The 14,401-nt window shown below is 60.8% G+C and overlaps 2 protein-coding genes across 2 annotated transcripts in view; one reads left to right on the top strand and one right to left on the bottom strand.

Moving 5' to 3' along the window:
- Positions 1–7,988, top strand: part of ATP6V0D1 (ATPase H+ transporting V0 subunit d1) — a 35,444-nt gene extending 27,456 nt beyond the window's left edge. The window contains exons 3-8 of the mRNA XM_045814875.2: positions 1,855–2,033; positions 3,391–3,470; positions 6,753–6,830; positions 6,957–7,133; positions 7,239–7,316; positions 7,401–7,988. Coding sequence (XP_045670831.1) covers positions 1,855–2,033; positions 3,391–3,470; positions 6,753–6,830; positions 6,957–7,133; positions 7,239–7,316; positions 7,401–7,562 — 754 coding nt within the window. The 3' untranslated portion in view covers positions 7,563–7,988. The remainder of the gene's footprint in view (positions 1–1,854; positions 2,034–3,390; positions 3,471–6,752; positions 6,831–6,956; positions 7,134–7,238; positions 7,317–7,400) is intronic.
- A 460-nt stretch (positions 7,989–8,448) lies between these two features.
- On the bottom strand, positions 8,449–14,115 carry HSD11B2 (hydroxysteroid 11-beta dehydrogenase 2). Its single transcript, XM_045814874.2, has 5 exons — positions 13,720–14,115; positions 10,168–10,380; positions 9,854–10,039; positions 9,609–9,746; positions 8,449–9,428 (listed from the first exon to the last, which is right to left on the bottom strand). Exons 1-5 carry the CDS (start codon positions 13,982–13,984, stop codon positions 9,007–9,009), a joined length of 1,224 nt encoding a protein of 407 aa, XP_045670830.2. The 5' UTR covers positions 13,985–14,115; the 3' UTR covers positions 8,449–9,006.
- Between the last annotated feature and the right edge of the window lie 286 nt (positions 14,116–14,401).

Below are 14,401 nucleotides of genomic sequence, written 5' to 3'. Positions count from 1 at the left end.
ATGAGGTTCTGGAGGCATTGGGAACAAGGGATGCTGTCCAGGGTGGAGGGGATGCAGGCTTGGGCTGGAGGCCAAGGCACAGAACTCCAGCGAGCTTTCTCTGAAGTCCCTCTGCTCTGCCAGCTCTGTCAGGTCAGGGGCAGAAGGCTGGCCATTTGGGCTTCTTGGCTTGTAGCTACAAATGGGCCCCGCCTGAAGCCCTCAGTTTGAGAAGGGGGGGGCTGTCTCTTCTCAGTGCACATCCTGTCGCTGACCCAGCCGGTTCGGGGGCGGAGAGAGGGCAGCTGCCTGGCCCCAAGCCCAGGAGAGCAGAGGTCGCAGCAGGGCGCTGGGCTGGGTGGGAGCTGGGGGAGGGTGCAGCAAGCAGGGGGAGTGGGGGTCAGGCCAGGACAGGAGCTGTGACTTCTTCCTCCTGCAGCCTTCCTGGAGGGCCTTGTGGGAGCTCCCCACATGGCTGGCCCTCTGAGTTGAGGCCTGGGCCACCCCTTTCCCTTTCTTCTCTTGGTATTTAGGGCCACTGCCCACCAGGGAGCTTCTGTGGACAGCTTTGGCCTTAGGTGCTCAAAATACTTTTCCAGGACAGGGGCCTAACTGTGGGCCGCCCAGAAGCTAGGGCCACGCCTGTGCTCAGTGCCCACCGAGAGCGGCAACCACCACCTCAGCTCTGACCCTGCAGGTGCCTCTCCCCCCAGGCCTCTTCCCCTCCCCGTACCCTGAGTTCATCACTGGAGAAATGTGGTTACTGCCACCTGACTGTGCCTGGGGCCTTCCCCCATCTTCACCCCATCCCCACATAGGTGACTACACAGAGCTCTGCCCCAGCTCCTTTATGGCATTTAAGACAAGGTCGGAAGCAGAGCTTGCCCCTTGCCAGGTCTGAACCGGGCGCCCCACCCTCCCCAGCTCCACAGCCCCCTCTGCTGCCCATGCGCTCTCCAGAGCGTTGAGCCAGGGGAGCCTGGGATGACCTGAGCCCCTCCTCCAGGCCTCTGGGTCTCCTCCAGGCCTCCTGGGTGGATACCTGGCCTAGGCCTCTGGCCTTAAGGAGGAGGCGGTGCCCTGCCTTTGGAGTGGGGCTGCACAGGGCAGCTATCTACCTGTTCCATCTCTCCCTGACCTGGGGCCCTACTCCAGAGGGGCACTCCCACGGCTCCTTCCGGTCTTCCCTCCTTCTCTGGTCTCTCCCCACCCTACTCCTCAGGCTTTCCTCCCCTTGCTATCCACCCTCCAGCCTTCCCCACCCAGCAGCCAGACCGACCCTAATGGGACTGTGTACTCCCTGCCCGCATCCTGCTCATGGATCCCTAGTGCTCCACATGCAGTCAGAACCCTCAGCCTGGCCTGGAGTACCAGTGTCCAGGCCCCAGCCTGCTGGCAGCACTGCCCTGGTTCCCTCCCTCTGCCAACCCTGAACTGTGCTCAGTTCCTCGAATGCGGCAGGCACTCGGTGAATGCCTCCAGGCCTTTGCACACACTGTTCCCTCTTCCCAGAACACACTTTCATCTCCCAGTTCTTTCATCCACCAGGCTGGCCTTGCAGCCCCCTCCTTGTGCCCTGCTGGAACTGTTCGCACCGTGGGGTAGTTACCTGTTCTCAGCCACTGAAGGGGCGCGCATCTGTGCCACCCCCCAAGGGAGGGGCCATGTGTGTCCCAGACTCTTGGCGCTGGAGTATAGGGGTGCACCCGGGCAGGGAGGTGAGCCAGTGGTGCTGGTCTTCAGTGCCCTCGAGGCGGCATCACCACGGAGGGGTGGAGGGGGGTTGTGCGGGGTGGGGGCAGGGCACAGTGCTGGACTAGGACTTGCAAACCCCCCTCCCTGACAGGCTTCCCTGCTGTTGTGTGCCTCCCGCAGCTACAGCTACATGATTGACAACGTCATCCTGCTCATCACGGGCACGCTGCACCAGCGCTCTATCGCCGAACTTGTGCCCAAGTGCCACCCGCTAGGCAGCTTTGAGCAGATGGAGGCCGTGAACATTGCGCAGACACCTGCCGAGCTCTACAATGCCATTCTGGTGGACACGCCCCTGGGTGAGCCCCTGGGGCGGAGGGGGAGGAGGGGGGCAGCACCTCCTTGGGGGGTTCTTGTGGAGGACGCCTGGGGGGGGCTGATACTGAGCCAGAAGGGGAGGCCTGCCCCCTGCTGCTTACCTTTATCTTGCCCTCAACTTCCCTCCCATTCTCTCACCCTCTTTCTGCCCCTTTCCTGTTGCTCTTGCTGGGCCAGGCAGGCTACCCCCAGGGCCTGACTCGGAGCATTGTAACTTGGTGAAACTGGCCAATTTGTCAGGATGCAGAGAAGGGCTGAGCTCATGGAGAGGGGAGAGGCCCGGGTCCCTCAGAGTCTTGGGAGCTCGAACTGTGCTCGACTGTGGCCCCAAGTGGGGCTGGAGTGGCTGGCTGCCTGTGAGGCAGAGGAGGGAAGCAAATAGCTTCACTGGCCTCCACAGAGCAGGTCCCAGGGGCCAGGTCAGGCAGTGTCCGGCAGGATGCAGGGTTCGTGTCAGAGGCCGAGAAAGGAAGGGGAACTGGGAGCTTCCTGCTGGGCCCCACCTAAGCAGTGCTGGCTCCTGCCTGTCTTGGAGGCTGGGGAGAAGGCACTAAGGCTGTCCCCAGCTAGTGCCCTCATAGCCACAATCCTAGTCCCCAGGGCACCACCTCCAGGAAGCCTCCAGGGTTAAACCAGTGGGTTCTAAGCTGCACTTGTTTCTGTGCTAAGAGGCCTGAGCACTGCTTGCTGGGCATATCTGCCATAGGCTCTCCCAGTAACTCTGAGCTAGTTCTGGGCTGTTTGTGGCTTCTCAGTTTCTCCATCTTTAAAGAAGAGACAGACTAGGGCCCCTGTCAGGGGAGGAGGTTCTGTCCTGCTCTGGCCTCCACTTTCAGCCCAACAGTGGCCCTCTGGGTCACTGGTCTATGCCCGCCCAGCTCATTCCTTGTCTGAAAGAGAAGGAGGCTGGTTTTCCAAATGTGGGCCTGAGGCCCTCCTGGGGGTTGCAGATCTGTGGGCATCAGGCCCCAAATCCACAGCTGCCCCTTAAGGAAGGAGGATGTCATGGCCTCTTATGCAAGTCTGTCTTTGGCATGGTCTGAGCTTGGGTCTGCCCCAGAGGCGATTAGATCATGTTATGGCTGGCCGCCTCCTTTATAAATCAGTTTTAGGAGCAAGGATGCAGGAGAAGCTCAGGTCAGTGCACATGGCCCCAAGTATTGCTTCTGCCACTTCCAAGGCAATCGCCCAGGCTGGGCTGGGAGGCCCCCAACCCCCAGCCAGCTGGGCCTTGTGGCAGGAGCCCTCTGTGCCCTGCAGGGTGGCTGAACAACAGCTGGATTCTTGCTTAGGCTGAGTCCAGTCACCCACCCTCACCCCCACATCTTTCTTCCCCAGCGGCCTTTTTCCAGGACTGCATTTCAGAGCAGGACCTTGATGAGATGAACATCGAGATCATCCGCAACACACTCTACAAGGTAGCGCCCTCGCCGGTGGTGGGGCCTGGCCTCTGGGCGGGGGCCCCTGGCGTGGCGGGCGGGTGGTTTAGGTGGGGTGCCGGGACAGCGTGCAGCTGCACCAGGCTCCTGTCCTAGGGCCTTCTGCACTCCCTCGCTGGCTCCCGCGATGGGCGCAGGCTGCATGGAACAGGTTCTCCGTCTCGTGGCGCCTGCGGCAGGCCCTGATAAGATCAGCAGGAGTGCCTGGCCTGTCAGAGCTGGCTCCTGGATGGCCGCCCCCCCGCCCTGCATCCAAGAGGGTCATGGGCTGCCACCCAGGCCATAGCGTTCAGGTTTACCCCGCCTGGACTGTTGCCAGCAAGGGCAGGCTTTGAGCAGAGGCAACAGTGTGCTCAGTTATGGTGGAGGGAGGGACCCAGCCAGGTGTAGCCAGGTCACCACGTCCTTCTCAGGCCTAGAACCAGTGTCATGTCCCAGCATCTGCATCCCCAACCCACCTTCTGCTTCCCCCCAGGCTATAGCACAGGTTGGTGACCGCTGGAGATAGAGTGAGCTTGGGATTCATGGGGTTGCGCTGCGCTGGCCTGAGAGGCTAGGACCAGGGCTGGGAGCCAAGGCAGGGGGCTGGCCAGGGACCAGTGAAGGCCATTTGGGACAGACTGGGCTCTGGCCGTAGTGAGGCGCTGAGCTGTGGTGCCAGGACCCCTGATGGGCTGCAGCCAGGAACATGGATCAGCAGTAGGCAGGCTCCGACGTGGTAGCCCAGGCCAAGAGTCCTGCTGACCTAACCCTGAGAACATCTGTCTGTCAGATCTTTACCGTGAAGGTCTTCTCCTGCCTGGGTTGGAGCTAGGGGGCCAACACTCGGCTGCCGCTTGAGCCCAGGCCCTCCAGTCTCCCTCCAGGAATCTGGGCTAGAGTGCAAGGGAGGCTCTGGGGGTAGGTGAGGAGCCTGCTTGTAGGTTGCAGGGGTGTAGGCAGGGGAGCAGCACATGCAGAAGCAAGCATGGAACGTGGGCCAAGTGGCAGGCAGTTTGCTGTGGAAGTGCAGGTTTCAGATGGATAGCAGGACACAGGTCTGGAAAAAGAGGGAGACACAGGATCTAGTCACCCAGGGCCTGGAGTGCCAGGCTAGAGTTTGAACTGTATCCTGCGGACGGGGTCAGCCAGTGAAGGTTTGCAACGGGGCAGAGTATCATCAGAAAGGTCCCTCTGGCAACAATGGGGAGGACAGAGCAGAGACGTGAGACTAAGGTAGGAAGATTGCCGACGACTTTAATCGTCAGGACCGCCCCAGGAGGTAGGTGGGCATTACTATCCACACTGGTAAGATGCGGAAACTGGGGGCTCAGAGAGGCAGGTGGGTTGCCTGAAGCCACTTTCTAGACTTTGGCAGCCCTGGATCACACCTGGCTCAGCCTGTTCGCACAGCACGTGCTCTCATCTGCCCTGCTAACAGGGAGGCGGGCCAGGCAGTCAGCCGAGGCTGTGTGCGCGCACACCATCTGAGTGCTCCTGCCCGCCCAGCTGGCCTGCTGCTGGGATCCCTGCCCTGAGACTGGGTGAGGGGTGCGGCTGTCCCCCCAGCCTCACCCACACCCTCACCGGGCCTGACTGGTTCTAGCTGGAGTCACTGGTGAGGGCTGCTCGGGCACCAGCTCATAAACACTGATCCAAGGCTGAGGGCGCCATGCCAGGACCGCCCGCTCACAGGCAATGTCCCAGCCCAGTGGCCACAGATGGGAGATTAGACGGACCCTCAACCACCTGGCGGGTGGGAACTGTAGGCAGCTGGTGTAGCAGCCATGGCTGGCAGGCTGCAGGGGACAGGGAGGGGGTAGGGAGGTCACCTTGGTACCTGGGCCTTTGGGGTCTTGCCAGTTTCTTCAGCTGCCCTAGCTTCCAGAAGAGAGTCTGGGTCTCTCCCATCATCTCCCCCGACCCTGGGTCAGCCTTTCCAGGGGCCGGTATGGCTGGGGAGAGGCTGGTGGCTGCAGTTTGGAACTGCCGGCCCCCCTGGGGCAAGCCTGGAGATTTGGGGACAGCAAGTTTGGTTGGCTGTGGGGAGAAAAGTGGCTGGGGACAGTTGTAGAGGGACTAAACTACCACCAAGCCATGGTAGGACTGGCAAAGGTTTCTGCCACCCAAGCCCTCTGATTCTTGGGGATCTGCTGTGCTGGGGTCCACTCTCTCCTTTCAAGCCTCTGGCCCCCTGACCTGTCCTAGACTTCTGTTTCCTGTGACCCCAGTGGTCACCACGGGCCTCCTCCCGAGCCCAGCTTGCCCACTGCTGCTGGCCAGGCTTTGCCTGTGCTCATGGACTCCTGGGTCTCATCTCACCTCCTTGGAGCAGCTGGTGGTGGGTGGAAAGGTCTCTGAACCTTGGAGGGCAGACCTCGGTGCCGAAAGCTTTCCAGGCCTCCCAGCTGTCACCCTCAACCCTGAAGAATAATCTCTAGCCTGTGGAGCCAGAGTCCCTATGACCATGCCACCAGAAGGAACCCAGGAGGATCTGAGTGAAGGGAGCTTCAGGGCGGGGAACGCAAGACCATTACCCTCTTGACATGTGCCTGGTTGGTTTTATGAGTGAGTGCTGCAAGGGAACAGAGGGCCTGAGCCGACCTGTCCTTTCCTTATGCTCAGCAGATCCAATTTGCCTGGGCAGGAAATGCTCATTCCCACCACAGCCCATGTGTCCAGCCATTGCACTGCAGGGCTGACGTCTGTGCAGGCAATAACCATCCCTCAGCAGGAGTGGGGCTGACAATTTGCTTCCTGCTTCCTGATGCCTGGAGCTACCTGAGGGGTAGGAGTTCTGTGAGGTGGAGTGCCAGGAGGGGCCACAGCACCCAGACCAGACTACCTCCATGAACTCTCAGGAGTAACCTTCCTTCACTAAGCCCATCAAGATATGGTTTTCTGAGGCTGAGGAGGGGAGTTTGGGGGAATGGCAGGCAGCACAGCTGGGGGCATACAGAGCCCCTCTCTGAGACTGGCCTCCTGTGGGATGACAGTGTAGGGGTGTGGGGGGGGCAGTGCACCACGAAGCAGACAGTCAGCCAAAAATCGCTGTCACTCCTGGGTGCAGAGAGGCGCAGGCCACCTGACTAACAGTTGGAATTTGTGGATGTTTCTGAAGCCCTGACATGGGGGCCGCCCTGGCCAATCCGTCAGTGTGATGTTTGGACTCACCATGCAAGGGACTGGGGAGGGAAGGAGGGAATTGTGAGGAAGAGGCCTGGCAAATCCCCTAGTTCCCAGTTTCCTCCCTGGGTTGAGCAAGCCCCCTGCTCTGCACAGGCCTACCTGGAGTCCTTCTACAAGTTCTGCACCTTACTGGGCGGGACCACGGCCGATGCCATGTGCCCCATCCTGGAGGTGAGTGCCTGCCCACCCTCCCACCTGCCGGTCCCTGGAACCCCGGGCCTGGGGGAAGCCCTGCCAGCTGACTGGCAACTGCCCCCTCCCCCTCCCCCTCGCCTTGCTTGTGCACCGGCCCCACAGTTTGAAGCCGACCGACGAGCCTTCATCATCACCATCAACTCGTTCGACACAGAGCTGTCCAAGGAGGACCGTGCCAAGCTCTTTCCGCACTGCGGGAGGCTGTACCCGGAAGGCCTGGCCCAGCTGGCTCGGGCTGACGACTATGAGCAGGTGAAGAGTGTGGCCGACTACTACCCGGTGAGTGTCCTGGCTACAGGATGATGGGCATACTGGCCTCTCCATCCTCACCCCACTCCCAGCAGCGCCCTCACGCTCATGCTGTCCGTCCCTCCCCTGGGCCAGGAGTACAAGCTGCTCTTCGAGGGCGCAGGCAGCAACCCTGGAGACAAGACCCTGGAGGACCGATTCTTCGAGCATGAGGTGAGGGGTTGCTCCCCTGCCCGTCGTAGGGAGGGGTTGGTGGCCCAGGCCTAACCTGCACACCCTGCCTGCTTCTGTCGACAGGTGAAACTGAACAAGTTAGCGTTCCTGAACCAGTTCCACTTTGGTATCTTCTACGCCTTTGTGAAGCTCAAGGAGCAAGAGTGTCGCAACATTGTGTGGATCGCTGAGTGCATTGCCCAGCGCCACCGCGCCAAGATCGACAACTACATCCCCATCTTCTAGCGCCCTGGCCCAAGGCTCCCCACAAGTGTGTGTCTGCGTGTGCTGTGACAAAGCCCGTGGTTCACATGCCTGCCCTGGGGGGTAGCACATTGTCCTAGTGACTTTCAGTTTTCCTGACCCTCTCTGAGATGGCTCTTGGGCCTGAAAAGGGGCTGGGCACCTACTCCCCCTACCAAGGATGGACCAACCCCCCCTCCCCAGGCTCCCTCAGCCCTCTGTTTACAGCCACTGACATGTCTGAGAAGCATGTAGTCACTTTGTGTCCTTCCCTGAGAACCCCTGGGGCAGTGTGAGCCTCCTCTTCCCTCAGTGGTTGGCCCCGGAGGAACGACAGAGTGTGTGTCCTTGAGGCATAGGGGAAATAGCTCTGCAACCCCGTCCCTCAGCTCGGCCCTCTGAGACAATAAACTGCCCTCTCTATGCCTAGCTGTCTGCTGTCTCCTTTGGGCCCCAGTACCTCTCCCAGACCCCAGCTTCCCTTGGGTGCCACCCTTGTTGAGCCCACCCCCACCCCAAGCTTTCTACCTCCTTCGCTGGCCCTCTCCCTGGACAGCCAGGTTCTGCAGGGTGGGGGAAGTCACTGGAGGCCCAGATAAGCCTGTGGAGTTGGGTCCTGGCCCTGGAGGGTCCCAGTCCTCCCTGTTTGCCCCATTGAGCCCCACTATGCCGTAGGCCAGGGGCACTATCCCCATTGCACTATGAGGAAGCCCAAATCTGTGGATAAACGATCTGCCCCCAGTCAATGAAGGGGGATAGGTGTGAGCCACAGAACTTGTGCCCAGAGCCAAGGCGCATGCTAACCACCAGCGGTTCCCTAGGCAGTTCCCAGTCTGTCACCCCGCCACAGCCTGTCACCCAGGCAGTCACTCCCTCCTGACACAGCATCTTTCCATTCTAGGAGAAATAAAAATTTGTCTGTATTTAAAAGGTGGCAGTTGGGCAAGTGGGGTATGAAGCTTCCCTGTGGCTAAGGGGGCTTTGGGTGGGTGGTCAGGGCCCTAATTCTTGAGCCAGTCAAGAAACAGGATTCACCCTTTGAACTGCAGCACTGAGGCACTGGTGCCTCAAAAAAATCCTGAGGGGGGGAGTCCCCACCCCACCCAGTCACTCCTTCGTTTGCAGAGGCACTGTCTGCGGGATCCTGTCAAAGTCTACAGCTAAGTCTTGCACAAAACTCCCCATCCAGCTGGGTTCTCCCAGCTACATGGTGGAACCTTGCGCCCAGAAGGGTCTGTGTGGGCTCATGAAGCAGTAGAGAGGCCTGGAGGTTTATTGGGAAGCCTCAGCTTCACCAGGCCTGGCCTGGGGCATTGACCAAATGGGTAGGGCTGGGGTCCTTTAGGCCAGGCTCTAGGGCAGACTTGGGGGTCACAATGCCCAGGAGAGGGCCAAGGGCTCGTGGGACCTCCTCTGCCGGAGCGGCTAGGCCATCTGTGGGCACTGGTCATTGGGCTGCCATGGGGGAAGGGCCTGGGTTTGGGTCCGGGTCTGGGTCCTGGGCTGCATCCTGGGCTGGGGTAGAGCCGGGCTGGCCAGGCCGCAGTGCCCTGGGCAGACAGTGATTGATGAAGAAGGTCTGTAGGAAGCGGCGCCGCAGGCCCTCAGGCAGGTAGTAGTGGATGAAGTACATGAGCCCCAGGCCACGGCCCGGGTAATAGCGGCGGCGCGGCTGAGCTGCCAGCAGTGCGTCGGTGATGGCATCTACAACCGGGCTGAGGTCTGGCAGCGCCAGGCGCAGTGAATGCAGGAATTGCCTGTGTAAGTGCTCGATGTAGTCCTCGCCGTAGGCCTGGAGCAACTCTCGGGGCAGGCTGGCCAGCAGCAGCTGCTTGCGCTTCTCCCAATGGCCCACATTCCGCACAGACTCTGGGGGGGAAGGAGTGGCAAGGTCCGGCTGAGGTCAGTTAGGGAAGCCAAAGCCAGACTCAGGTCCATCTACCCCCAGACCGATCCCTGCTTCCAGCCAGAGCCATGCCCATTCCTCAGACCCGATCCTCCCCCAGATAAGACCACACCCACATACCCCATCCCAAACCTGACTCCCACCTGTCTTAAAGCAGCCAGGCTGGATGACGCTGACCTTGACCCCCCAAGGCAGAAGTTCACAGCTGAATGTGTCCATGAGCAGCGCCATGGCTGCTTTAGAGGTCCCATAGGCTGCCAAGCAGGGGTACGGCATGTCTCCTGGGGATGGATTGGGAGTGAAACAGCCCAGCCCAGGCCAGAGGCTCTGACATCCCTCCCCACTCTGCAGCAGCACCTTTTCTACTCCAGCGGGGAAGGGCACTCACCTGCTGGGCTGCCCACAGTCACAATGCGACCCCTAGAACGGCGCAGCAGTGGCAAGAGACCCTTGGTCAGCTCAAGGGCACCGAAGAAATTCACCTCCATGCAGCTGCGGAATGTGGCCACTGGAGACAGCTCCACATCAGCCACTACGTCATTGTGGCCTGCATTGTTGACCAGGCCCCACAAGCCTGAGGGCATGGAGAAGGGGGCGAAAGAAAGGAGGAAGCTCTGGGTCAGGCCAGCAGCAAACCCCTAATCTCTGCCCATTCACTCCCACCCAAGCACACCCTCTCCTGGGGGATCTATGGCCACAGACCTGTGCTGGTGGTGTGGGCCTTTGTGAACTCCAGTGCTCGGCTGATGTCTGCTGGCTTGGTCAGGTCCATCTGCAGCAGCCTTAGGCGAGGAGAACAGCTGGCACGCAGCTCTAGGGCACCGGGGCCATCCAACTCCAACACAGTGGCCAGCACCGTGAAGCCCATGGCATCTAGCTTCTTGGCCGTCTCCTTGCCAAAACCAGAGTCACAGCCTGGCCAGGGCAGGGCAGCCAGTGAACTCCCCCTGTGGCTTAGTCTGGCCTGAGACAACTCTGGGATCACCAGGGTCCGGACAGGATCCAGGCCCCTGGATATCCAATCTTCCAGCAATCAGTAGCCCTCCCTCCTTTCCCAGGTCTGCCACTGCAGGTTTCGGCCCTCTGGCTGAGCACCTGTGCACCAGCTCTCTCACAGCTGCCAACACCCTGACTCCCCAGAGCTACTCCAAACATGGCTTACGATTCCCACTTTATAGATGAGGACACAGACCTAGGAATGTGAAGTTGCTTCCCAAAGTCACTTAGCCAACAAAGAGGAAGGCCAGGACTTCTGGAGGTCAGTGGGAGACCCAGTCTCAGCCCCGAGGTCCTGCCTGCTTTGCTCTCAGGCCTCAGCTTGCGTGTGCAGTAGCACAGCCTCCCTCCCTTGCTCGCTGCCCTTGCCCAGGCTTCTTCCTCTTACCTGGCCTAGGAAACAGTCCCATCTTTGGTCCTGTCCCATCTTGCCCCCTTGAATCCATTCTCTACCTAAGCAGCCAGAGGGATCTTTCCAAAAATGACAATATCACGCTGTGGCTGAAAACCTTTCCAGGTGCCCCCCTGCAACGCCCTCACCCCCCGCCCTTCCTCGGGATGAAGCCCAAGCTCTCAGCTCCCGTCATCACAACCTGAGCCCCACCTCCCTTCCCTGCCAACATCCCTACTATTGTTCCAGGCTCTAGGCAAGCTGGAGGCCCATCCCCACCTCACCCTTGACCCCTGCTCTTGGAATTCCAATCTGTGGCAACAGCGGGGCATTCTCTGAGACTCAGACCACTTGCCCCCAGGACAGGCAAGATGATGGGTGGGGAAGAGAACAGACCTACATTTGAATCCCTTCCCACACCCAACAAGTGTGACCTGAGGTCAGCTACCACTTTGGAGACTTAATTTCCTGTCTTTGGTATGTAGAAAGAAGAACCACCAGGCAGAGCCAGAGTGGGGGTCTGATAAGCAATGCCCCCTTCCTCAATTGTTCCCATTCTGATCCTGGCTCCGTGGGCAGCCAGCAAGGGGAGGGAGAGGCCCATGAGGCTCTCTGAAGCCTGCCTCCCTGGTGGTCCTGCTGAGCAGAAGCTTCACAGAAGCCCCACTTCCCCAAATCTGGATGCTCTGGGACGGGAAGCCCTCCCCACCTCAGCCCTGCCCCCTCTGCGGAGGCAGAGAACAAAGCCGGGCAGGGGGCTGTGAGCTGGGCTTTGTGTGGGTGGCTGGGGGACTGCAGACAGCCCTGGGCTGACGGGCCCTCCCAGGGCCAGTGTGGCTGGGGGAGGCAAGTGAGCACATGTATGTCCACTCGCCTAAGCTCGCTCCCAGAGCAGACAGGCCCTTCACAGGGAAACGGAGGACTTCCAGAGCCTCAGCTCTGCGGTCCCAACAGTCACCCATGCCGTGCATACCCTCTTGTTCACCTGTCCCCACACAGACACCTGTACAGACCTCCAACCTGCCTGCATATTCACACAGGGGTTTGCACCCATGAGACCCCCTGCTACCATCGGTGCACAGATGTGCACACAAGGCACTCAGCCACTCGGCCCAAACTCTGACCCCAGGGCTGAGCTCTTGGAGTGGCCTTGGGCAGTGGTTTTCAGCGGCATTCTCGGGCAGCTCTGGCAGGCTCAAGACACTGTTTCTGGCTGGTGAGGCTGGGCCTGGTCACCTCTTTGTCTTGCAGTCAGGTGGTGAGAGAGGAAACCACAGAGAAGCTGGAGTGGGCTGGGCAGTACTCTTCCCCTCTCCCATCGTGGGGCTTTACAGCCAGATGGCATCCCACCTCTCCCCTCACTCTCAGTCTCAAGGCAAGGAGAAGTAGCAGCAGCATGAAGGCCTAGGGGAGATCTCAGGAAAGACTGCCCACTGGGTCACTAGTACCAGCAGATAGCCCGGGTCCTGTTGAGGCAGCTCACAAATTAGAAGGCAGGAGGGGAGCTGCCCCGTCCGTGGGAGCAGAGCTCACAACCTAGTTCCTGCTTCATACCAGGAAGGTCTGTATCTTTCCTTCCTCAATCCCCTGAAATTTCATACTGTACCCTGAACTCAGGTCTCACAAATCCAGCCTGAACCCTGCTTTAACTCTACCCTCTTGCTGAAGCCCAAAAGCCCTCATGCCATCCTTATTCCCACCTACCTCAGCAGTCTGGCTTCTTGCCTGGCATTCAAGGCCTCTTCTGAGGAAAGAACTTCATATCCCACTACATTCCAGCAGCCAGGCTGGTTACTGACTGTCCCCTACGAGGCCACGCTCATTCCTGTCTCAAACCTTTGTCCCACACCCACACTTTGATCCAAAACACCTTTCACACTCCACCTATCTTCACTCATCCTCCCAGGCCCAGGTCAAGGATGGCCTCTGGGAAGTTCTCCCAGGTCCATCTGATCATGCAGGGCCTCCTACTGGACCGAGCTTCTGAGAAGCCAGTCTAGAGGCAGCCCCCAGTCCAGGGCCCAGTGTAAGGGCAGAGCTCTGAGAACCTGTCCAAAGCCATGGGGGCTGGGGGAGAACTAGGCTGCACCTCCCCCTGTACAACGGAGCCAGTGCCCCCTGGCCTTTCTACCCCTCCCCACTTCCGGCTGGGCCTCAGTGCCCCCCCCCCCCTTCTGGTGACAGATTTATTCCCTGCTCCAGACAAAGGGAACTCCGCCAGGCCCAGAGGCACCTGAGTACAGCTCTCCAAGACCTCCTTCCTGGGCACTGAAGACCAGGAGGAATGTGGGGTGGGGTGCTGGTTGCAGACTCTGGACGGCTACCTCAGCAGTTTGGGGGTGGGTGACGCGTTCTGAGAGGCAGCTGAATGCCCACATGCCCCTCATGGTGACCTCAACCTTTTCTGGAGTCCAAGGATCCCAGCCAACTGGGGGATGGGTGCCCCAGCTCCTCATCTAAGCGCCTTCCTCTGATCCCGGGGAAGAGGAGATGGGGCGTCCCACGTGGGGATATTAGGCAGAGTTGGAGGGGTGACCATCCTCTGAAGTCCCTCAGTGCACGCCCCCGTCCAGAGCCTGGACCCCAGACTCCAGGAGGTTCCATCATTCTCATCCAGCAGTTGTCCCTGCGCACCTGCCCACTCCCGGCCTCATTTTCCCTCCAACACTCTCCACAGCGGCAGGTAGTTAACCCGGACTTAGGGAGGTGCCTTGCGCTTCCTACTTGGCTCACTCCCGGCACCCAAGTAAGGGCGACACTCCCATTCCTGTGCTGGGGTCCCGCCTTGCTTTGGCGTGCTCATGGGGAGCCCTCTGGGTGTCTGGTCCCGCCCTCGAGCCTGGAGTCCCCGCGCTCCGCGCACTCACCGGTGATGAGCACCGCGCGAGTGGCCACGGGCAGGCGCGGCGGGCGCGCCAGGCGGGACAACGCGATCCAGCCGGCTGCGGCCAGCACGGCGAGTGCGGCCGGCGGGGGCAGCAGGCGCTGGCACAGCCAGTCGAGCGCAGCCAGCAGCGCCAGCGCCGCCAGCAGCGGGCGGCCCAGACGCAGGTCTGCGCGCAGCAGCTGCAGCAGCGCGCGGGCCGCCACGAGCAGCCAGGCGCCGCCCGACGGCCAAGGCCAGCGCTCCATGGCGGCTGGGCCGGGCTGGGCCGGGGAGGGGCGGGGGCCGGGCCGGGGAACAGGGAGAGGGATTTGGGGGCCGGGGCGCGGGGTGCGGGGTGCAGCAGAACACCGGCCAAGGGCGGAAGGGATACTCGCTTTCTCTGTTCGCCCTCGGGCCGAGCTTATAAAGAGCCCCGGGGGCGGGGGAGAGGGCGGGGCGGAGGCGGGGAAGGGGCGGGGCTCTCCTCCACTTCTCACCCGCACCCTCCTGCGGGCAGGTGCCCCCCCCTCCGCCCCGCCCCCGCGGCCAGATCTGCTTTCTAAGAAGCCGGAACAAAGTCCCAAAGTTGCTGCTAGAGGAGGAGCCGCCTAGCCGCGGACCGTGCCGGGAGCAGGGCCGGTTGGTGTAGCCCTCGTGTCTTGCGTCTGCTCACCCCTTCGCCC

The sequence above is a fragment of the Ursus americanus genome, chromosome 21 (genome assembly GCF_024610735.1).
Source record: "Ursus americanus isolate L20-20 chromosome 21, mUrsAme1.1.p, whole genome shotgun sequence".
NCBI classification, from domain to species: Eukaryota; Metazoa; Chordata; class Mammalia; order Carnivora; family Ursidae; genus Ursus; species Ursus americanus.
This window is presented reverse-complemented; position numbering and strand designations above follow the sequence as displayed.